Genomic DNA, 25003 nt, shown 5'->3' with positions numbered 1-25003 from the left:
TGCCTTGGTAAGGGCCAGGTAGCTTGACCTACAGCTGATTTAATATCAAATCACACAACAGATTACCTAAGGACATCTTCTGTGTTCAGAGAACACATCTTGGGAAGGACCCCTGCCCAGCCTCTCCACCAGCTTGTCCATAAGCAGGGCCTGTTGGGAGAAGGCACACACCAGTTGTTCTAGTGGAGGGAGTGTAATACTGAGTTGTTAACCATGTATTAGGGTGCCAAGAAGACAGAGGGGATACTGGAATATCTCAGAGTAGCAAGTGCAGGAAATGGTTGGCACCAAGGTCAGAAGAGTAGGAGGAAGAGATTGGGATATGAAAACTCAGAAGCCTGGAGGAGGGGCCCTGGGCACAGAGACTCAGACATTCAGCAGGGGACTGCTGGGTCACTCATGCTAATGGCTCTGAGCTTGCAGAGGGGCCCCGTAGTGTGGTACCCAGGTTGCAGATAAAGAGGATGCCAGCTTCTTGCGCTGGGGTCTCTGAGGGTTTACAGGAAAGTTGGACAGGTCGGAGAAACCAGAAGTGAATTCACCAGCTGCTGGTGGGGAGCGGGTCAGCCAGACATTCACAGGAATGGGAGGGAAGTTCTCCCGCTCACCTGTCTCCCTCTGGCACCCCCTTCTGGTGGAGCGAGCCTAGTAGAAAGCTGCTGACAAAGGGAAAATATGGTCAGCAGAGACATGGGCTCAGCATCCCAATGCAAGTAGGGAAGAGTGGGTTTGAAACAGAGGTAATAGTTTTGGAACTGGTGCAGCCTGCCAGCACACCCATGACAAAGGTGTCCTTGGAACAGACCAGGGTTATGCACTTCTTGTTCCTCCATGAAACCTGAGCAGTTCCTTCAGCATCCTTGGTGGAAAAGAGTCTTGATATTCAATGGTCCTGAAACAAGCCTTTATCTAAGCTCCTATTTCATATTTGGTTTAAATCATCCATATAAATGCATAAAGATCTGTATGGCTTTTGATGTGTTTATATGTAAAGATAACTCTCAAAGAGTTGTCTGTTTTCTTTTGTACACCAGGTAGATAATCGTTTGTTATAAACATAGAGTTTTCCATCCTAATTTCTTGAAAAAGGAAAGAAACATTATGCCTCTCTGATTTTCTATTCAAAACTTTTTAATGCAAATGAAATCATGAATCAAGCATAAAAACAACCTAATTGCTAACCATCATATATTTTAATGATCCTTAATTAGAGCAAAATTTAAAGTGAATACAAGCATATTAGAAGTTTTTCTCATGGATCCTTAATTTGTGTCTATTACTCAGAAAGCTGACCCTGAGTATCCACCAGGCTTTAGAAGAATATACCATTCACTCACACAGAACCTATTTCTTAGATGCAAATACTTTTCTGAGTATAAATAAACACAGAGGATACATTGAACAGCTTCATCAGGTGACAAAGTTCTTAAGACCTGTGCTTGTTCGAGTCTTGTCCTCTTGATTATGTTTTGAAAAGGAGAGCAAGCTTTAGCTAGTTTCCCTAAGGCTTCAAACCAGAGCTCTTGTCTGTATAGTGTGTGTGTGTGTGTGTGTGTGTGTGTGTGTGTGTGTGTGTGTTCTCAGGTATCATCTGGGCTCCCTATCCTTGAGCAGAAGCTGAGAGAGGTAACAGCTAGCCCTCCAGCATCACGCATTGTCTGCTTGGATCAGGGAGGTGAAAAATGTTCCTGTCAACTGCAGCTTGTGAATTTTTGAAGTTAGCATTTAAACTCCTCTTGATTTACAAGGATTGATGGCAAGGAAACAATCACACAGGAAGACTTAAATATAGCAGTATCCTGGTTCCTAAACATAGATTAGCACCCTTAGCTTTGCCAAATTTAACACTTCAGAAAATATCTTGGTGGAATATGGGGAGGTTGCAGAGAAGCTTGCAAGTAGCCCAATCCAGGGGAAGTCGCAGTGCTGTAAGGCCACATGTTAATTCTGGGCCTTCGGGCAGTAGTTCTACTGTGTTCATCTCATCTCATAAGGAAAGGAACAGGCAGGGCCCCTGTCCCTCCAGCTGCAGGCTATGGGCAGACTGAACCAAAGGCAGTCTTAAACCCTGGACAGAGTCAGTGACACCAGGGTTTAATTCCTCAAATCAAGGAAATACTGAAGGACTCTGTGTGACAGAAGTTATTACTGACTTCTGGAGATGAAGCAAATAGAATATGATCTGATTTAAAGGTAAGGGTTCCTGTAGGAGTGGGGGAAGTAAGCATAGGTTTCATGCAGCATTTGTCTGGTCCCCTTGCTGCGGTGGGCCCGACTGGAGCTGGTGGATGAAGTAGCAGTGACCGGCTGAGCCTGCCATCTCTTTGTCACCTTGTAACACTTGCAGGGGCATTCCTGACTGCAACAGTAATGCTTACCCACTCCCCACTGATTTCTGGCAGGAGGCTTTGTCAACTAAGTGCTTTTCCTCAAAGTGTGATCCCAGACCAGTCACATAAGTGTCACCTGCAAGCCCACTAGAAATGCAGAACCTCAGGCCTCACCCTAGACGTGCAGAATCAGAATCTGCATCTTAACAAGGATCCTCCCTGAATCCTTTCTGTGCCCAGGAAAATGAGACACATGCCCATACTGCAGATTTATTTCTATGTACTGTATTCCCCATAACAGTCTGCTTCCAAGTTTCATTCCTGTTTTCTCAAGATACAATTGACATACGATGTTGTTAAGGTTAAGGTGTACACTAGGTTAATTAAACTGGTAGGTCATGAGTTCAGTGTGTCTCTAATGTTATTGCGGCCGACATCAGCAAGCCAAAATCTAAATTTGTATATGCCTCAAGGTTATGAAATTGAAACTCAAGGACAGCTGAGCACAAACCACCCATCAGGCTTGAGGCTGAAGCCAATCATCAATCATTTCCTCACTTTGTTTTCACCTTTTCTCTAGAGAGTCTCTCGCTGAGATCCCATCAGTGGAGGGCCCTCACCACTTGTGATTTAACACCACTCCATTCAAATCTATTTTTGCTCAATAAACTCTTAAATTTTTTAATATGCCTCAGTTCATCTTTTAACATGTACAGTGTGATGGTTTGTACATCATGATTTGACACAATTACCACAATAAGATTAGGCTTCCCAGGTGGTGAAGTGGTAAAGAACCTGCCTGCCAGTGCAGGAGATGTAAGAGACACGGGTTCGATCCCTGGGTCAGGAAAATCCCTGGAGCAGGAAATGGCAGTCCTTGCCTGGAGAATCCTATGGACACAGGAGCCTGGCAGGCTACCGTCCATTCGGTCACAAAGAGTCGGACACAACTGAAGCGACTTAGCCCAGCACACCACAATAAAGTTAGTGAGCACATCATCACATCACAGCTACTGTGACATATGGAATACTTCACAGAATTGTATATCGTCCTCAGACAGGGGCCACGCTGACCTCCTCTGTATGGGTCCAGTTTCAGCATCTGTCCTGCCAGAGGGAGCACCTTGCTCCAGCTAAGCCTATTCCCTGTTTTCTTCTAATGCTCTAACTGGAACATGACCTTCACTCTAATTTCCCACATGTCTCTCCTCCCGTAACAAGGTGGGAAGGAAGAAAGGAGGGGCAGGAAGGAGGGAAGAAAGGAAGAAAGATGGAGGGAAAGGAGAGAAGGAGAAGGAAGGAAGGAAGAAAAAAAAGGCAAGAAGGAGGGAAGGCAGAGTGGGAAGGATGTGGGGAGAAAGGAGGGAGATCCAGTTCTCATGGCGCTGTGCATTACTGGAGCTCATGAACTCTGCTTCAAATACACGCATGCAAATGTATCCCATCCATTATTTCATTTTAAATGAAGAAGTGACCTTATGCAGTGTTCAAGACAGCATTCATTGGTGTAAGTTTGGAGCGCAATTTGCCAATGTCTATTGGAGTTCTTAAAAAGAATCTTTGATCCAGCAGTATCAGAATTTATCCCATGGATATAATTGCATAAATGCACAGAAATATATGTCAAAAGTGTCTGTCACAGGACTATTTAATAGCAAAAGGCTAGAAATAGTTGAAAGTATCAATACAAGTTGTTTTGAAAAAATCAGTGCACGTCTCTGCAATGGAATACTATCCCAGCACAAAAAACGAATTGAGGAAGTTTTGCATGTGCTTCTGTGGTGAGCTCTCTAGATAATGTTGTTAGCTGAGAAAAAGAAGGTGCCAGACAATATGCATATCACCCCATCTGTGTGTGATTTTAGTGTGTGTGCACGTGCTAATTCCCTTCAGTCATGTCCGACTCTGTGACCCCATGGACTGTAGCCCGCCAGGCTCCTCTGTGCATGGGATTCTCCAGGCAAGAATACTGGAGTGGGTTGCCATGCCCTCCTCCAGGGAATCTTCTTGACCCAGGGATCAAACCTGCATCTCCTCCATCTCCTGCATTGCAGGTGGATTCTTTACTGCTAAGCCACCAGGGAAGCTTGTGTACATTTATAAAACACAATTCATAACTTATTGTATTTATATCCAATGGAATTCTATAGCCATTACAAACACTGCTTTGGCAGAATTTTTAATACTTGGGACATCTTTGTAATGTGATGCTACGTTTAAAGGTGTTTTTTTTTAAGTTTAAAACAAAAGCAGGATGTGTGTCATGATTTTTCTCCCCTTCCTTCCTTGAGCATTTTCCAATGTTATTAAATATTCCAAAAAAATATTTTCCTACTCTTGGATTTTTGTTTTCAGTTTTTCCAACTTGTACATAATTTTCCAACTTGTATGTAACATTTTTTTTTTTTTTTACCAAATGCTGTTTTTGAATTTCAAAGCCTTTCTGAAGATAAATGTAATTACTGGTTCATAGGGTATAATATTTTGTTATAATTATTGGCTCATAGGATGTGGCCCTTGATATTTATTGACAAATTAGTTTCCATAATCCACAAAGATTTTTAATGTAATATTTTCAACTTTTGTTAATGTAATTAGTTACTAAAAGCCATCATTTGTTCTACAAATTTTAAATTTTGCCATATAGCAGTTACTGACACCTACTGTCTGCCAAGCTGCCTTGAAGACACTGGACACGTCATCACAATTAAGACATGGTCTCTACCTTCGAGTCAGGGCTTCCCAGGTGGCGCTAGTGGTAGAGAACCTGCCTGCCAATGTAGGAGATGCAAGAGACAGTGGGCTGGGGAGATCCCCTGGAGAAGAAAATGGCACCCCACTCCAGTTTTGCCTAGAGACAGAGGAGCCTGACAGGCTATGGTCCGTAGGGTCACAAAGAGTCACACAGTTGAAGGAACTTAGCATGCACTCCCTACCTTCAAGTCAAAGTGTGACCCTTGGACCAGCACATTTGAATACATAATTAGAACATGATGCAGTTTGGCCTATCATAGAATTATGCCCACCATGCCATGGAATACAGCAGGCCTACGGTGTGACTGTGACAATTACCAAGAAAGGGAAGAGATTCTTACCCTTCACTTTGACTTCACTCCTCTCATTCCAACTAAAGAGTGATGCTGACATACGGAAGGGAGAATTTTTCTTTTCTTACTCCTATCAGAGTTCAAGTATTAAGTATACCTGACTGTAGAAAGAAAGCAGAAAAGAAACTTACTCTAGTTTGTGTGTCAACTATCTATATTTCTGTGTCACCATTTATATATTTCACAGATTCAGAAGGTTATAAGCCTCCTTCAAGGACACATACATTCATCCTAAATCTGTAACCAAACTTAACCTTCCCACAGCCCATGTTCCCCTGCCTGCTTAGAATAGAAAGATGGTGGTCTAGCCTTCAAAGCATTTGCCCCAACTTCCAAAAAATATCCCCAAATAAAAGAAACCACTCAGGGCTTCTGTGGTGGCTCAGTGGTAAAGAATCCACCAGCCAAAGCAGGAGACACGAGTTCAATCCCTAATCCAAGAAGATCCTACATGCCTCAGAGCAACTAAACCCATGTGCCACAACTATTGAGTCTGTGCTCTAGAGCCCAGGAACTGCAACTGCTGAGTCCACTCACTCTAGAACCCGTGCTCTGCAACAAGAGAAGCCACTGCAATGAGAAGCCCAAGCGTTGCAACTAGAGAGTAGGACCCACTTGCCGCAACTAGAGAAAAGCCCAAGCAGCAGAGAAACTCAGCACAGCCAAAAATAAATTAATTAATTAAAAAAAATGTTAAGAGACAACTCAGCCTCCACAAAAAGCACTGTCAAACCTCTTAATATTTCTTATGTCAAGAAAAATCTTAATTGAAACATCCTAACTAGGTTGAATAAATGAAATTGCCAATATTTGACTTTTTTAACCTGTAAAACTGGCAGTTCCACGTAGTTCAACTAAAGCCTGCAATTTAATTTTTCCTGTTTCTTCCCAAGGCTACCAATTATACACGTCTAATATATTTTAGAACTAATCGAAACTTCATTTCATACCAAATGATTTCTGCAATATCTGTCCCAGATACAAAGAAAAGGTGGGAAAACTATTAACATAGGTTTATGCTTTCTTGTTACTTCTTAGATCATCAGTAAGATAAAACTGGAATACAATATTTCCCAAATTGAAGGGAAAGAGGTTTCCTGCTTATTTAAGCAGAGGGGCTTCTAGCCGATGCAGAATTAGGAGTCAGGCAAACATGGGCAAGCAAACTACCAGACTATAGTTTCTAGTCTCCAACCCAGACAAGGCTGGCGTCCTCCTCTTAAGACAAACACGATGCTGAGAGTGTGTTATGAATCCAAGATTATTACTAATGTAAAGCTGCATGTCAGAGATTTAGGGAGAAGGAGAGAGAGAAGAGATGAGAAAGACAGAGTCAGCCTGAAATTGATGAAGACTCCCATCAATGGAAGCATTACTCTTATCAGATTTAAACTCATATTGTAAGAAATTTAAGTTCCGTAATTCTGTAGAGGGTGTGGTATGGGAAATGATGCCTCGGAGCTTGGAAAGCTGGCCTGATCCCATAAAAACATCAGAATTTTCTTCAAAACTTCATCATAGTTTGAAATGCTTTATGGAGTCCTCCTATTCAAAATGTAATCCACAGCTCCAGCCTGTGTTCTCAGACTCTAAAGCGCACATGAATCACTTGGAGTCTTCTGAAATGAAAAATCTGATCCGGTAGGTCTGTGTGGGTCCTGAAAGCCTGTGTTTCCAACCAGCTCCAGTGAGGGGTGATGCTGCAGGCGGGATCCTGCTTCCAGGGTAAAGTACCCTTCTGACAGCCTTGGTTCCTCTTTCTAAATTTGCCATCTCCTCCTGCGGGTCACACACGGAGTGCTGAAGTCAAGAGGCACCAGTCCCCCTCAGTGGCCTTGCTCTCTCTTCTTTCAAATCTTCCTGCCTATAAAACAGGAGCTATCAAACCTAGCTGAGGATAGAATCTTTGACTTTCCCAGTAGCAGGAAATTTGGAGATTATCCTAATTCAATCCTTTCCCTCTGCCCCCCAGCCCATCTGTATCTTAAAGCTAGAGCCTGAGATCTTGCTGACAGAGTCTGCAGCCATCCCCTCGGACCTGGGAGCACTCTGCAAGATAAGGGCCTCTTGCAGATAGTTTCAAATAAGTGAAAGTAACTATAAAAGCCATTGCTCAAAATTACTCACAAACCTCACGTTACTGGAGGGTCTCCCCCTTTGGGGTTAGGGCAGAAGACAAGAAACCCAGTGTTTCCCGGCGGGAGGCTGTAGGGGAATCCCTCCCGCCTATCCCTTTCCACAGCAGGTGAAAGCACAGGGCAATCTTGGTCTGCTCCCACCTGTCAAGAGCAGGTGTCAGCTTCAGTTACTGTTTTGCAAAGTCGTTTCAGTCCTTAACTGGTACTCAGCAGAGAATGAGGTGTGATTCCCTGATCTCAGCTGTTTTTCCTCGGGCCTGTGGCACATTGGCTTTCCTGGGCTCATCTCCTCCCTCCTTCCCTCTCTGGAATGCATGTCTTGTTGATGGTAAATATACTGTGATAAACCAATCTGTAGTCATCAAGTGAGAGGTACAATAAAGCTGACGAGTGAACATGTTGAGCTACAAAGCGATGAAAATCATGTTTTATTCATGGAGAACCATTTTAATTGGGGACATAAAATGATACAAATCAAATGTAACTATGTATGTCTTGGGGTGGGGGAGGGGTGGAGGGGGAGTCAGGACTAAAAGGAGATGTTCTCATCTAAAGAGTCTGCTCTCTTTTGTCCTTTGTAGTTGCTATAGCACCATTTTGAAGTCCAGTAGGTCCTCTTGTCATTAAGGTCCTCAATGACAATTTAGCCAGTAAATTTCACATCACGTGTGGGTGACCATATAATTTATTATCCAAACCAGGACCCTTTTGACAATGGAACGGGCACCACTGGTGACTGTGCTTCTATGTCAGGCAGGCACTGAGTCTGTCTCAGGTTAACCAAGACACAGCCCTTCTCATTATGGGCAGTTTTTGCCCTGGACCCAGTGACTTTCTGGCACTGAGATGTGAATCTGTCTCAGAAAAATTGCCCCAGACAGAAATCAAACAGGCAAGGAAGACTTTACTCAAGACTACTGCGATAAGGGAGAGAGACTGACCTCTGCTTGAGTACAACAGGGACGGCTGGGGATGTGTAGCCAGTGAGCAGGAAGGAAGTCAGTGGACAGAAGATTACTAAGGGGAATTGCTTAGGTATGAAGGGCATGGGAATCCTTGCTAAACTGGGCCCAGTGGGACAGAGACTGCAGCCAAGGACGAGGCCTCCTTGAGCAGAAGATGGACACAGAGAAGCCTAACTAAAGTTTAGTCAAGGAGAGAGTTCTTACAGAATCTGATCAAATGAAAGGCAGCTTTAAAATTCATTCTTCTCCAAGGAAACCTGTAGTTTCCCACTATAACAACTCACTCTTGTTCTGAGGAATTCTCCCAAACATATTTATGTTCTAATTTCTTTTCCCTTGTGATTTCTTTTCATTTTCCTTTGCAAATCCAATTATTCTTGTGTTTGATTAGAAAATCTGTTTAATCTCCTGCTCTCTCCTTTGACTCCAGCAAAGCTAGGATGAAACTGACTTTTGAAAAATTAAGAAAGTGGTTTGAATTGACCAAGAGAAGCACAGTCATAATTCAGCCAGGAAGGACTTCACCAAGTGGTCCACATCTCATGGCGCCTTGTCTACTGAAGATTTGTTTATTTTATGTTTATCTCACATGTATGTCCATCTTTGCGGAGGCCAGTATAGAGTCCATTCTTGAAGCTCAGTGCTCACCACTGGGGAGGCCCCTCCCCCATCCCGGAGTCACTTTCCTCACCTATAAAATGAAGGCATCTGATTAGATGACTCCTTGTTACTTTGCAGGACTTTTTAAAAGTTCTGTAATTCTACCCCTCTCTAGATTGTATTTTCTTATAAAATATCCATCTTGGATCCATTATGAAAGATAGGATGTGAATGATGGTAAGTCATTCTGAAAATAATTACATTATGTAGGAACAGTCTCTGAAAGGCTTGGTTTTCCACACACACACACACACATATACATATACATTGTAGTTTGAAGTAAAAACAATCCAAAAAGGGTTTTCACAAATGTTCCCAGCAGCTTTGTTAGTGAAAGTGGTAGTGACGGGGTGGGGGTGGTAGAAACGACCAGAAATGTACTTCATCAGGATAACAAATTCAGAGTAGTCATGGACTGGCACAAGCAGAAAATCAGCATGCTCCAGCAGCAAAGGGGGTAAATATTGACAATTTTAGCAAAAAAAGGCAAGAAAAAACCCAAGTATGACACCACTTACTGAAAGTGTAAAAACACACAGAACAGTGCTACTTATTTCTGAGGGATACATACTTACATATGTAATAAAAGCATTTTTAAAATGCTTGTGTATGATAAAACACCAGATTCAGAATAGTGGTTACCTCTGGTGATTGGGAAGGGATTATAATTAGCGAGAGAATTCAGAGCTTCAGCTGCATTTGCTAATACTTGAATCCATAAACAGGGAGTTGGATATGCTTGTTCACTGTATTATATTTTACACTATTTTGTATATCTTAAAATGTTTTATGACATCCTTGTAGTAATGTTAGGAGGGTCGTGAAAAGCCATGGCATTCATTTGTTTGTAAAGATTAGAAACTGAATGTCAACAAGTTGCTACAATATTTTAGTATCAAAGGTTAACAGACATTTAAAAGCTCCTTGCTATCTGCCCCTCAATTACAATACACCAAGCAATCAAAAACAAAACACACAAACAACTTCCGGTGTACACGTTGCCAAAGGAACTACTGGTCAGGTACCAGTGTCTTGCGTCCCAACTTCTTACATTTCTAACTAGTATTGCTTTTTGGTGTTTTGAGACTTTTTACAACTCTTTGGTGTTTTGAGAAAAGTTTGTAAAAGCATATATGGGAAGTGATGTATAAAATTGAGATTAGAGGACTTTCCTGGTGGTCCAGTGGTTAAGACTCCATGCTTTCAATGCAGGGGGCATGGGTTCCATCCCCAGGTGGGCAGGGAAGTTCTGTATGAGGCATGGAATGGCAAAAAAAAAAAAAAAAAAAAAATGAGATTGGATGCCAGATGATAAATTGAACAGTTTACCCTGCAAATAAGTATCAACTTGTTGCAGGAAGGGGGACCCCTTTCAGGGCCCGAAACTGGGCTCTTGTCTAACACTTGGAAATGAATTGTCCGAGGAGACACATGTGCTGACAAAGCAAGAGATTTTATTGGGAAAGGGCACCCGGATGGAAAGCAGTAAGGTATGGGAACCCAGGAGGACCGCTCTGTTACATGGCTTGCAGTCTTGGGTTTTATGGTGATGGGATTAGTTTCCCACCCCCATTAGTTTCCCATCCCAACCCCATCCCATGGGGTTGTCTTTAGCCAATCATTCTGACTCAGAGTTCTTCCTGGTGGTGCACACCTTACTCAGCCAAGATGGATGCCAGAGAGAAGGATTCTGGGAGGTGGTTGGACAAGTGGTGTCTCCTTTTGACCTTTCTCGAGCTCTTCTGGTTGGTGGAGGCTTATTGGTTCCCTGTTCCTTACCAGAACCTCCTGTGGTAAAACAACTCATACAAATGGTTACTATGGTGCCTGGCCAGGGTGGGCAGTTTCAATCAGCGTGCTTCCCCTAACAAACTCAGCTCTGAGCTTCCAGGTGGCCTGGACAAGAGGAGAAACCCTCTGAGTCAACAAGAACCAGCTTAGTAGGAGAGTTTTCTTGGCACTAAAATTTGGGGAAGAACTAGTCACAAGGATCTTTATATCAAGGGCACTGAAGCCTTTTGCATGGTGCTCAAATCTCTTGATTTGCCCTTGACAGTGGCTCCCTGTGATTCACTCACTTCACACAGGACCAGAGTGATCTGGTTATAACAAGGTTCAGATCCTGTCGGCCCTTCAAAGGTCCCACTGCATACAGGTAAAGGCAGGATCCCTTCCTCATCCTCCAAGCTCTCTGCCCTGCCTGAGCGTCTGCCCTCACTGCCTGTCATTCTGCTGCTCTGTTAGGCCTTTGTCACCCTAGTCTGCTTTCCTTCCATGCAGAGCTTAACCTGCCTGGCCACCTCTTCCCTCAGTTGGGAATGCCCTGCTCCCCAGTGAACCTGGCCATCCAAGTCTCCATTCAAATGCTATTCCTACCACTTCCCCCCAGAGAGGCTTTCCTTAATCACATTGACAAAGGCAGCCTCCCTCCTAGTCTCATCCCTAGGCCTCAGGCAAAAAGGCCAGCACTGGGCCTGCCTGTTGAGGGTGCCCCTCTGGTCATTCTCCCAGTAGCCCATCAGGCCAAGGGGATTGGCATCCTCAGAGCCTGGGTCTCCTCTTCTAGACTGTGCCCTGGTCACTTGGGTCCCTGCAATTCTCTGCCCAAATGACCTAAGTTCATTTCTAGAATCTGTGGGCCTCTGCCTTAGGCCTTCCTCCCCATGGGTGGTCTGTGCTACCAGTTTGCACCACCCTAAGTCACAGGGTGGCTGGCCGTCTGCAGAGGCATCAGTGGCTCTTGGATATAGGGGCTGAGGTGTCAGGCATGAGTGCAGAGACCCCTCACACTAGGAGCTGGAGCTAGGCTAGGGAGGGAGGGGGGCAGGGGCAGGGTGTTCATCTAGGGATGAGGGTTGGGGTTGGCTCACCCAGCTCTGCCGTGTTCCAGTGCAGACCTCAGAAGTCTGAGAATACTGAAGCTGGCCTTCTAGGTCTCTATGAAGTTAATTTGTCAGGGTAAGAAGGTAGGTCATATTTTATTTAACACTTCATGAGCTTGGTTTACAACTTATAAATATTTTGACGCGTGTGGGCCTCCATCGGTCTTCTTGCTACATCTCCACAAACGTTAGAGGTGGGCCTTGCTTCCTCACCTGAAGGTCTGTCAGGAAGATGCGGGAGCTGGTTCAGCTGACAGGGCCTGGTGGTCACAGCCCCCCTAGAAGCACCTTTTCTGCCTCCTCTTTGCTGGGGGATTCAAGCCCTCTTCTAGGCAGCCATGCTCTCACTCTTCTGTTTCCCTCTTTATTTCATTTGCAGCAAAAGGCAGAAATCTGAAATTACCTTATTTCTTTATTTGTTTTATATTTGTCATTTTCCCACTAAAGTATGAGTTCTGTGAGGTCATGGACTTATGGCTGCATCTTAGAACTTGGCAAGCACAAGGTGCTCATTAAAAATGTGCTGAATGAGTAACATTGGGACAGTTTTGTGGCTGGACAACGCTAGGTCAAAGATGACTCAGAAAGGCCTTGTATCCCCAGCGGGCCCCAAGCCAGGTAAGGGAGCAGACCAGAAAAGACACAAAAGTCCTTTGCTTTCAGTTTCACATTCCTTAAGAGGCTAATTAATCTGGAAACAGGAAATGTGAATGTAGCCATTATTGGGGGATTTCTACTGGGAGAGAAATAGTTTGCAAACCAAATCAGTGCGAGGCAAGAGGGAGACTTTCCTGTTAGAGCTGAGAGACAGGACAGGGCTACGGGAGTTTGGAAACCTGATGATGCAGCAGAAGCGGTGGAAACTCATTCCTTCTCCCTGAGGAGAGATTGCCCGTGGTCTTTCTAGGAAGGGGATGGTGTCAAATATTTTCTGCTGTTAAGCTAAAAATACTGTTCAGAACAGAGGCAAAAATCCCCTGGATGCTGCTCTCTGCCTTATTTCACTCCCATGGCAGAGAGTGATAGCTGCAGAGCAGCCTGCGCTGCTCACTCCCTCCATCCTTCACCAAGGCCTCCTGGTGGAGCAGGCTGGCTCTCAGCACTCTCTGGATGCCCCAGTGTGAATGTATGAAACAGACACAGCCACTAACACATAGAATTTTTTTTTTTTAAAGAATAAGTTTCCTTCCTTTCCACTCAAATAAATATGAGGTCATTTTTATCCAAAGATGATAAAGCCAATCCACTTGAAATAGGGATGAAAATAAAATAGGAAATACTCAAAACTACTCTTTATGCCAAATTCAGACTTAAATTGAAGAAAGTAGGGAAAACCACTAGACAATTCAGGTATGACCTATATCAAATCCCTTATGATTATACAGTAGAAGTGACAAACACATTCAAGGGATAAGATCTGATAGACAGAGTGCCTGAAGAACTATGGACAGAGGTTCGTGATTGTACAGGAGGCAGTAATCAAGACTATCCCCAAGAAAGAGAAATGCAAAAATGCAAAATGGTTGTCTGAGGAGGCCTTACAGATAGCTGAGACAAGAAAAGAAGCTAAAGGCTAAGGAGAAAAGGAAAGATATACCCAACTGAATGCAGAGTTCCAAAGAATAGCAAGGAGAGATTAGAAAGCCTTCCTCAGAGGTCAATGCAAAGAAATAGAAGAAAACAATAGAATAGGAAAGACTTGAGATTTCCTCAAGAAATTTACAGATACCAAGGGACCATTTCATGCAAAGATGGGCACAATAAAGGACAGAAACGGTATGGACCTAACAGAAGCAAAAGATATTAAGAAGAGGTGGCAAGAATACATAGAACAACTACACAAAAAAGATCTTCATGAACCAGAGAATCACGATCGTGTGATCACTCATCTAGAGACAGACATCTTGGAATGCAAAGTCAAATGGACCTTAGGAAGCATCACTCCAAACAGTTAGTGGAGGTGATGGAATTCCAGCTGAGCTATTTCAAATCGTGAAAGATGATGCTGTGAAAGTGCTGCACTCAATATGCCAGCAAATTTGGAAAACTCAGCAGTGGCCACATGACTGGAAAAGTCAGTTTTCATTCCAATCCCAAAGAAAGGCAATGCCAAGGATGTTCAAACTACCACACAATTGCACTCATCTCACATGCTAGCAAAGTAATGCTCAAAATTCTCCAAGTCAGGCTTCAACAGTATATGAACTGAGAACTTTCAGATGTGCAAGTTGGGTTTAGAAAAGGCAGAGGAACCAGAGATCAAATTTCCAACATCCAGTGGATCATGGAAAAAGCAAGAGAGTTCCAGAAAAACATCTACTTCTGCTTTATTGACTATGCCAAAGCCTTTGACCATGTAGATCACAACAAACTGGAAAATTCATAAAGAGATGGGAATACCAGACCACCTTACCTGCCTCCTGAGAAATCTATATGCAGGTCAAGAGGCAATAGTTAGTCCCGGACAAGGAACAATGGACTAGTTCCAAATTGGGAAAGGAGTACGTTGAGTCCGTATATTATCACCCTGCTTATTTAACTTATATGCAGAGTACATCTTGTGAAATGCCAGGCTGTATGAAGCACAAGCTGGAATCAAAATTGCCGGGAGAAATATCGATAATCTCAGATATGCAGATGACAGCACCCTTAAGGCAGAAAGTGAAGAGGAACTAAAAAGCCTCTTGATGAAAGTGAAAGAGGAGAGTGAAAAAGTTGCCTTAAAACTCAACATTCAGAAAGCAAAGATCCTGGCATCTGGTCCCAACACTTCATGGCAAATAGATGGGGAAAAAATGGAAACAGTGAGAGACTTTATTTTCCTGGGCTCCAAAATCACTTCAGATGGTGACTGCAGCCATGAAATTAAAAGACGCTAACTCCTTGGAAGAAAAGCTGTGATCAGCTTTTCTAGACAGCATATTAAAAAGCAGAGACATTACTTTGCTGACAAAGGTCCGTCTAGTAAAGGCTATGGTTTTTCCAGTAGTCATGTATGGATGTGAGAGTTGGATCATAAAGAAAGCTGAGCACTGAAGAATTGATACTTTTGAACTGTGGTGTTGGAGAAGACTCTTGAGTGTCCCTTGCACTGCAAGGAGATCAAACCAGTCCATCCTAAAGGAATAAGTCCTGAATATTCATTAGAAGGACTGATCCTGAAGCTGAAACTTCAGTACTTTGGCCACCTGATGTGAAGAACTGACTCATTGGAAAAGACCCTGTTGCTGGGAAAGATTGAAGGCAGGAGGAGAGGTAGATGACAGAGGATGAGGCATCACCAACTTGATGGACATGAGCTTGAGCAAGCTCTGGGAGTTGGTGATGGACAGGGAAGCCTGGCGTGCTGCAGTCCCTGGGGAATCAGACACGACTGAGCAACTGAATGAAGTGAACTTGGACAACTGGGGAAACTTAAGTGGACTGGAGAATTAGATGACAGTAATGTATCAGTGGTAATTTTGTGATTTTTATTGTTGGCCTGTGGTTATGTAAGAGAGTGTCTTTATTTGTAAGGAATACACACACAGTCTTTATTTGTAAAGAATACACACAAAATACAGGAGAAAGGAACATCAGGTCGGCAAAAAGGCTAGAGTCCAAAAAAGGGTTCTTTGAACTACACCTGTAACTCTTCTGTAAGTTTGAGATTGCTTCCAACTTAAATAATATTTAGAATGTGAGCACATTTTTGTGTGCCATCCTTGAACTGATTTTCTGGTGGCTCAGGTAAGTTGGTAAAGAATCTGCCTTCAGTGCTGGAGACTAGGGTTCTATCCCTGCATTGGGAAGATTCCCCTGGAGAAGGAATGGCAACCCACTCCAGTATTCTTGCCTGGAGAATCCCATAGACAGTGGAGCCTGGCGGTCTACAGTCCATGGGGTTGCAAAGAGTCGGACACGACTGAGGGACTAACACTAAAGAACTGCATTGACATAGTCCTTTTCTTTACAGCCCTGGGAGAAAGAGAGGGCACACAGAGCAACCAGTAGTTGATGGGAAAGTAGATAGATGTGATAAATATATTGTTTACAAATAATAATTAAACATGAGAAGAGGCTAGTGAAGAAGTTTGGAGGATGAGAAACAGGGCTGGAGGAGACAGGAGAGAGAGTAAGCATAGTGCTCCCCTGAAAGACGCTCTTTCGGCTGGAAAATCAACCAAATACATACTGGGGGGTTCTCCAGGCAGCTGGAGCTTCTTTAGAACCATGGGAGGCTTCGTGCAACTCCCCGAGTCTGCCACTGTCTCAGCAGGATGGTGATCCACCCAAAGAGCACCCGCCTGCAAGCAAAGCATCTGGACTAAGATGATATTTCAGTTCAGTTCAGTTCAGTCGCTCAGTCGTGTCCAACTCTTTACGACCCCATGAATCGCAGCACGCCAGGCCTCCCTGTCCATCACCAACTCCCGGAGTTCACTCAGATTCATGTCCATCGAGTCAGTGATGCCATCCAGCCATCTCATCCTCTGTCATCCCCTTCTCCTCTTGCCCCCAATCCCTCACAGCATCAGAGTCTTTTCCAATGAGACAACTCTTTGCATGAGTAAGCAAGTGAAGCATCTGGACTAAGATGATATTTAGGATCCCTTCATCAAGGCTGTATATTGTCACCCTGTTTATTTAACTTATATGCAGAGGACATCATGAGAAACGCTACTGGAAGAGACACGAACTGGAATCAAGATTGCCGGGAGAAATATCAATAACCTCAGATATGCAGATGACACCACCCTTAAGGCAGAAAGTGAAGAGGAACTAAAAGCCTCTTGATGAAAGTGAAAGAGGAGAGTGAAAAAGTTGGCTTAAAGCTCAATATTCAGAAAATGAAGATCATGGCATCTGGTCCCATCACTTCATGGGAAATAGATGGGGAAACAGTGGAAACAGTGTCAGACTTTATTTTTGGGGGCTCCAAAATCACTGCAGATGGTGACTGCAGCCATGAAATTAAAAGATGCTTACTCCTTGGAAGAAACCTTATGACCAACTAGAGAGCATATTGAAAAGCAGAGACATTACTTTGCCAACAAAGGTCAAGGCTATGGTTTTTCCTGTGGTCATGTATGGATGTGAGAGTTGGACTGTGAAGAAGGCTGAGTGCCGAAGAATTGATGCTTTTGAACTGTGGTGTTGGAGAAGACTCTTGAGAGTCCCTTGGACTGCAAGGAGATCCAACCAGTCCATTCTGAAGGAGATCAGCCCTGGGATTTCTTTGGAAGGAATGATGCTAAAGCTGAAACTCCAGTACTTTGGCCACCTCATGTGAAGAGTTGTCTCATTGGAAAAGACTCTGATGCTGGGAGGGATTAGGGGCAGGAGGAGAAGGGGACGACAGAGTATGAGATGGCTGGATGGCATCGCTGACTCGATGGATGCGAGTTTGGGTGAACTCCAGGAATTGGTGATGGACAGGGAGGCCTGGCATGCTGCGATTCATGGGGTCGCAAAGAGTCGGACACGACTGAGCGACTGATCTGATCTGAAACACTTAAAATGCTTTGAACAAGAGGATAAAATTGATTAAGGATATGAAGCATGGGACAAAATAGATGAAAAAGAATTAAAATACACTTTTTTTCATTTGAGAATAAAGTTCTTTTTACTTGAGTTATCCACCTAACTAAAGGGATAGTTCCTCCGTTTGATAAAACTAACCCCCCTTTCCCCCTTAAACAACACAGGAAACACTCCCTTCCCTTTTCAAATCTTAGATAATAGCAGGAAAGACCCCTGAAATAGAATATTCTGTTTTGTGATTCCTAGAACACATCATTGCAGGAATATTACAGCCTGTTTTCTGAGTGTCAGAGTAGATTTATGGTGCAATCTTACAACATGTAAATCTTAAAGCACCTGTGACTTTTCTTTTGGCATTTGTTTATGGCAGGCCTGATTTTGTTATTGACCCACAATTTATTTGTAATAAATAAATTTACAAACACAGAAATGTTTACCACATATTTTTGTTACAAGTTTTTAACAATTGTACTGTGGTCGGATAACAAGATCTCGTATAAAAATCAGTATTTGAAAAGTGTAGTAACTTGAATTGTTGTCTAGTATATGGTCAGTTTTTTGTAAATGTTACATGAGAGTCTGGAGAGAATGTGGTTGCTATAATCATCAGATGGGAGAGGGTCCTATATATATCTATTAAATCTAGCTTAATAAGTGTATTCAGATTTTCTGTTACTAATTTTTTCCAATGCTTTCGTATATCAATAACTGAAATCCTACATTATGAGAATGTATTTGACAGTTTCTCCCTGTACTGCTTGATGATTTTTTTTTTTTTGGCTTTGGCTTATTTTGCAGCATGTAGACTCTTTAGACACACGGGATCTTAATTCCTCAACCAGGGATCGCACCAAGTCCCCTACATTGCAAGACAGATTCTTAACCACTGGAGCATCCGGGAAGTCCTGCACTTGATGTATTTTTATTCTACTTTATTAGATGCATGCAGATTTAGAATTTTCATTTCTTCCTGGTGGATTAAACTGTTTTCATTATCTAGTGGCATTCTTTATTCTATTAAGGCTTTTTTTCCCCTTAAATCTATTTTGTCTCATAAAACATATATACTAATGCAGATTTCTTTTGGTTTTTATTTGCCTGGCATATCTTTTATTTTTAGATTTGCTTACTCTCAACCTTTCAATGCTCTATATTTTAGCTGTGTTTCATAAATTATACCTAGATGGATTTTTCTTTTTAGACAGTGAGTTTATGCATCAACATTTGCTGGAGGATGTTTAGATCACAAATAAAATAGCCCTTCCAGGAATGGTTAGCTGTAACCGGGTACCCAACAAGAACCTATTGCACCACCATTTTCATAAAGGGCCTGAAAGTCACACATCCCATCTAGGGGTGTCATGTGTTGCCCAAGCATGTGACGTGGTCATCTGTCTCTGCCCACCAGATTCAGAGACGTACATTGGAAATACTAGACATGGAGAGAAGTGGTACAAAATCCACCTTTCATAAAGGTTCCTGGTACTTGTTAGCACCAATGACCATTAAGACAATGGTATTAAAGGGAGAGCTTATGGCACTCTTTTATTCCTGTAGGGCCTCATACATATTTAATGTGCAGGATTTTCTTATGTTCTTTAAAATCATTTTTCAAGGTTTCCTTAAACTGTGTCTAAAGAATAATCTGTGTCTCTTAATGTTTTCTGTTAAACTCAGTTTCTCTCTACAAAACTACTTTTTCTTAAATCCCACTGGGCCACCAGTCTTTTTATGTCACCCCCCACCCCCCAAATTCGGGAGCTTCCCTGGTGGCTCAGATAGGAAAGCATCTGTCTACAATGCGGAAGACCTGGGTTCGATCCCTGGGTCGGGAAGATCCCCGGAGAAGGAAATGGCAATCCACTCTAGTACTATTGCCTGGAAAATCCCATGGACAGAGGAACCTGGTAGGCTACAGTCCATGGTATCGCAAAGAGTCGGACACAACTCAGCAACTTCACTTCACTTCACCCCCAAATTCAGCTAGAAAAGATAAAAGTATTTAAAAGAGTGTCTCAACTGGCAGCAGAACAACAAAATTACTTGAAGCTCCCAGTTGAACTGAAGTAGGATTACTGTGTCATTCACCACTGGGGAAGCAACAATAATGGACACTAGAGTAAAACAATGGTTATCAGGTTCCTGGTAGGCGACAGGTACTCTGCTTAAATGTGTGTGTGTATGTGTGTGTGTGTGTATGTGTGTGTGTGCGCGCTCAGTCATTCAGTCATGTCCAACTCTTTGTGACCCCATGGACTGTAGCCTGCCAGGCTCCTCTGTCCGTGGAATTTTTCCAGGCAAGAATAGTGAAGTGGGTTGCCATTTCCTACTCCAGGGGTTCTTCCCAACCCAGGGATCAAAACTGCCATCACCTGTTTCCTAAATTGGCAGGCAGATTCTTCACCACTGTGCCACCTGTGTATGCATAAATATCACTTAAATATGAAAAGCCCAAGGCTCAGAGAGGTTAAGGAACTGGCACAAGGTCATGCAGCCTGTGAAAGGGAGAGCCAGGATCCAACTCTGATCTCTCTGAATCCGACGACCGTATCCTAGTGATGAAAAGAATGAGTACTGGAGTGAAACTGCTGGGACTCACATTCCAGCTCCACCACTTAAAAGTTAGGTGCTGGTGGGCAGGTTACATGATACCCTCTCCATATATATATATATATATGTATATGTATATGTGTATGTATATATACACTCAGTATCTCAGTTTCTTCATCTGTAAAATGGGAATGACAATAATGTCTATCTACACTGTTGTTATAAAGATTTAAAGAGATGATCTGAGATGATGCTCAGAATGGAGCCTGGCACACACAGAAAGTGCAAGAACTGTTAGTATGGTTTCAGGGGACATTTGGGGCTTCTTTATCATCAGTGTTTAATATTAATAATCACATTCTAAGGTTTCTTTAATGTTGTGTTCATGTGGCTCTCGCTCACTTTGCGCATCCTCCACACCCGCCAGGCACCTCACTGGTCTCCCGCTGCTCCCACACACGTCCTCCAGCTGTTACAGCTCAAGTGAGATGGTGCCTCCACCTCTTCCACAAGGTATCCCTGATTTTCCCAACCAGGAACTTTCATGAGACACTATTTGATGGCACCTGGTGGCCATCTAGGTCATTTCTTCATTCCCCAAGTCTTTCCTGAGCACCTACTGAATGCCTGGTCCTGTCCTAGGTGCTGAGTCCCTCCTTTATGGAATTTGTATGCTAATTAGGGAAGTAGGGAGAGGCCAACAGCAAACAGATACACACAAAAAGATGGAAGAAAAATACCAAAAGTAATATGTGCTGTGCAAATAGTTCAGGTTGTGTGATCCTGTGGAACAACTGGGTGGATCTCTTAGACTTGGTGGGGAAGGATGGTTTCTCCAAGAAGGTGATATTTAAGCTGAGATCTGAATGGCAAGAAGGAGGCAGCAATATAAAGATCAAAGGGAAAAGTATTTTAGGGAAGAGAGAACAGCTTGTGCACAGACCCAGAGGTGGGAATAAGCTTGGGTTGTTTTTAAGGAACAGAAAGGAGGTAGGTGTGACTGGAACCTAATGGCTAAGGCAGACTGTGGACAAGACAGAGCAGGTTGGTGGAGGAAGGCAGGAGGCAGATTATGCACAGCCTGATAAATGAGAGTAGGGAAGGGACCAGACCCTAATGTTATAGGAGTCTGAGACAGTGAAGTGATGGGATCTGACTGTGGTTTGGTACATGTCAGCAAGGAAAGTATGAATTTCTGGGAGTGGTTGAGGTGACTACAGATGTGAAGTGTCTTGGGTTCGGTTCTGATTATCTCTTAGCAAAAGTGGGAAACCTACACAAGCTGGAGGATGTGGGGCCCTAGGGCTGCCAGTCTCTCCAGCACTTGAAGTTCTAAGACCTTTGTTTGAGTTCAAGTTCCATTAACCACTAGCTGTTTGAGTTTGTGAAAGCCAACATACTTATTGTCATCTGTAAAATGGAGATGAAGATTCAATGTGTTGCTTAGTTTACAAGGGTCATTTGAGAGAATAAATGTAAAAGCATTGTGTAAGCTCTGACTTAATATAAAAATGTAAGTTAAAATTTAAGGTGCATATATCTTGCATTGTAATTACAAGCCTGTAAACTAGATCAGGATCAGTTACTTCTTTTTATCTGTCATAATACCTAACCCAGTTCTATGTCTTCTAGGGATTACAAGATTGTACAACACTGTACAATAAAAGCTTAAAAAAATAAATGAAAGCATTTGTGATTAATGCCTTCAGTTATTGTTAGCATTACTATCATTATTGTCTAGCAGTAATGCATTTAAGATTCTGGGGAAAAGAAATGATTTTTCTTTTCACCAAATTCATTAAAATGAAGAGTAAAGAAACATTTCTTCAGTTAAAGTTATAAAAATATTTATACTTGCCCCTTAGTATCCTTGGGCTCTGCATCTGTGTCTTCAACAAACTGGGGATCAAAAATATTTGAAAAAGAAATTCTAGAAAGTTCCAAAAAGCAAAACTTGAATTTGCTGCAAGCAGCAACAATTTTCATAGCATTTACATTGTATTTACAAGTATTCACATGGCATTTACATTGTATTATGTATTGTAAGTAATCTAGAGATGATATGTGCATGCTGCTGCTGCTGCTGCTAAGTCGCTTCAGTCGTGTCCGACTTTGTGCGACCCCATAGACGGCAGCCCACCAGGCTCCCCTGTCCCTGGGATTCTCCATGCAAGAACACTGGAGTGGGTTGCCATTTCCTTCTCCAATGCATGAAAGTGAAAAGTGAAAGTGAAGTCACTCAGTCGTGTCCGACTCTTCTTGACCCCATGGACTGCAGCCTACCAGGCTCCTCTGTCCATGGGATTTTCCAGGCAAGAGTACTAGAGTGGGGTGCCATTGTCTTCTCCATGATATGTGCATAGGTTATATGCAAATACTATGCCGTTTTATAAAAGGGACTTGAGCATCCATGGTTTTGGTATTTGCAAGGGGTCCTGAATGAATGCCGTGCCAAAGGGACGACTGTATAATCATCAACCTAATTCATCACACATTTTTCATTAAAAAATTTTTTTTATACTTATTTATTTATTTGGCTGCTCTGGGTCTTAGTTGCATCATGTGGGATCTAGTTGTCTCACCATGGATCAACCAGTCCTCCTTCACTGAGAGCACAGTGTGTGGGATCTAGTTCCCTGTGGAGGGATCAAACCTGGGTCCCCTGCCTTGTGAGCATGGAGTCTCAGTCACCAGGACCACCAGGAAAGTCGCTAATTAATGATTTTAAAAAGCATGATATCCAAAAAAAACACAAACATGGTATCCATGGAGGATTGGTTCCAGGAAATGTGCCTGCCCTCTGCAGATACCAAAATCCATGGGTGCTCAAGTCCCTTGTATAAAATGGCAGTGCAGTCACCCTTGGTATCCACAGGTTCCACACCCCCAGCTTCAACCACCTGTGGACACACAGGGCTGACTGTACAGTTTCTCAGTGTGTAACTTTTCTTGCTTTTTCCTGACTTGCCTGGCAGATCCGCTGTGCAGAAGCTGGGAGCGGAGGTGTTTGAGGAGGTCTACAGTTACCTCAAGAGAGCAAGGCAGCAGGGAGCCAGCGAGGCAGAGGTCTGGGCAGCTCTGGAAACAGTGGTACCTCGAGCCAGTGACTGTTTTGAGGTTGACCAACTACTCTACTTTGAGGAGCAGTTGCTGATCACCAGGGCAGAAGGGGTCACTCTTCCCCAGAACCATCATGAAGCAACTGTCAGAAGCAAGCAGGTCCCAGTGGACAAGGCGCCTGTGAAAATCCATCAGCACTGTCGCTGACGTCTGTTCTGGGACCTGGGTGCAGAGCAGCGGTCTCTACCTTCAATCCCTTGTCAATCTCCTTCAGAGAGTAGTCAGCTTGGGCCTTAGTGTTGTCAGGTCTATACTGTGAGACAGGCACATGGATCGGCTTGTCTTCCTGAAGAGTAGTCCTGCTCTAGTGCCTTTGGGTCTCCAGCAGGGTTGGCTCACCCTGGCCTTGGCCTGGGAGAGGGCACATGCTCTTCACATTTCCACTCAGTGCCGACTGCTCTGAGCCTCCAGGGACTGTGGGCAGCCTGCTCCTGAGGGGGGTTGGTCCCCAGCCTCTGACGTGCTGAGCTGCTTCTCAGGGGCCAGAGGTACCTGTCTCAGGTTGCCAGCTTTCGGCCCACTTTACCCTTGAATGCCTAGCAAGCAAGAAGTGCACATGTGTAAAGAGAGAGTGAGTCCTTTCTGTGATGTATTCCCCAAACTCATCCAAGGAGTATTAACGACTTTTATTCGTTGCTATAAAATCAATCACCTATTTTTCTCTTGTCCTATCCAGAAGTATCTTGTTGAACATAGCACATCCATCTAAGGATAATTACTACGTAGAGGAGCTAAGACTTTGCTTGTTGCCTATTATTGTCCAGTGCTGTGCTCATTACTATAAGAATCTTACTTCATCAAATCTTTTCACCAGAGAAAGAGAGAGAGTGAGAGAGTCCTAGTCATGTGGGTTGGAGTCCTAACCTGGATTTTGGCCAGGTTCAAGTCCCTGATACTCTGTCTGGTGTCAATTTTATTTTTAGTCCAGTCACAAGAACTCAAGAGGGGCAGAGGGGAAATTTCCTCCTCCCTGACACTTGGGTGAGTTTTTGGATCAGAAGAGGAAATAGGTAGATTTTTAACTATTTCACATGTAAAACATGTCCAGGGAACATCACCCTGCATTTAAGAACATACTGGAGTGCCGGGAGCCGGTGAGGCATTCCGCTCGTGACAAAGGTCATGAGGAAGGAGGCTCGGCATACGCAAAGGCGGGATCGAGCCTCAGGAGTCCGCCCGGATATTCTCGAGCATTTTCCCCCCCAAAAAACCAGAGTCTGCCTACTTTATTGCTTTGTGCTCTCACCTCTGACTTTACTGGGGGCTGTCCCCTACCACCATCTCGCTCTCTCTCTGTCAAAGAGTTAACTTACAGCTCCAATTAATAAAGTTCCTGGGCAATTAGGAGTGTTTAAATCCAAACCCCTCAGATGGCTCTCTAACTCGCCTGACAAGTTTACCCGGACTCCTGCAGCTATGCATACGATTGTTTACAGTCTCCCAGCCTCCAGAGGCACGGGAAGTTTAAGATATTCAAATAGCTTACAGCCTCTCAGAGAGTTAGAAACTGTCAGAATAAACTAGTAAAGGATTTCATTGATGAGTCAATGCTTGTTGCCAAGTTTTCACATCCCCTGAATTGTATCCTTGAATGTGTATTAATTAATAGTTGGCATATAGAAAAAATAAGTACTGGCCTTGGTGTTAGTAACTTTAGACCCTTAAGGTAATAAATTCTTTCCTTTGTTGTAAACCCATTACACATCCGCCCTATAGGAATGCAATTTT

At 43.3% G+C, this 25003-nt stretch overlaps 1 protein-coding gene and 1 non-coding gene across 15 annotated transcripts in view; one reads left to right on the top strand and one right to left on the bottom strand.

Moving 5' to 3' along the window:
- Positions 1–24479, top strand: part of NEK11 (NIMA related kinase 11) — a 273343-nt gene extending 248864 nt beyond the window's left edge. For all 14 annotated transcript variants that reach the window (XM_027546332.1, XM_027546343.1, XM_027546323.1 and 11 more), the window contains one exon: positions 23131–24479. In XM_027546332.1, the coding sequence (XP_027402133.1) occupies positions 23131–23422 (292 nt within the window). In that variant the 3' untranslated portion in view covers positions 23423–24479. The remainder of the gene's footprint in view (positions 1–23130) is intronic.
- On the bottom strand, positions 3347–3453 carry LOC113899488. The gene has a single exon (XR_003512918.1). It is a non-coding gene; the product is annotated as a U6 spliceosomal RNA (small nuclear RNA).
- Positions 24480–25003: the final 524 nt, after the last annotated feature.

This window comes from Bos indicus x Bos taurus, chromosome 1 (genome assembly GCF_003369695.1).
Source record: "Bos indicus x Bos taurus breed Angus x Brahman F1 hybrid chromosome 1, Bos_hybrid_MaternalHap_v2.0, whole genome shotgun sequence".
NCBI classification, from domain to species: Eukaryota; Metazoa; Chordata; class Mammalia; order Artiodactyla; family Bovidae; genus Bos; species Bos indicus x Bos taurus.
This window is presented reverse-complemented; position numbering and strand designations above follow the sequence as displayed.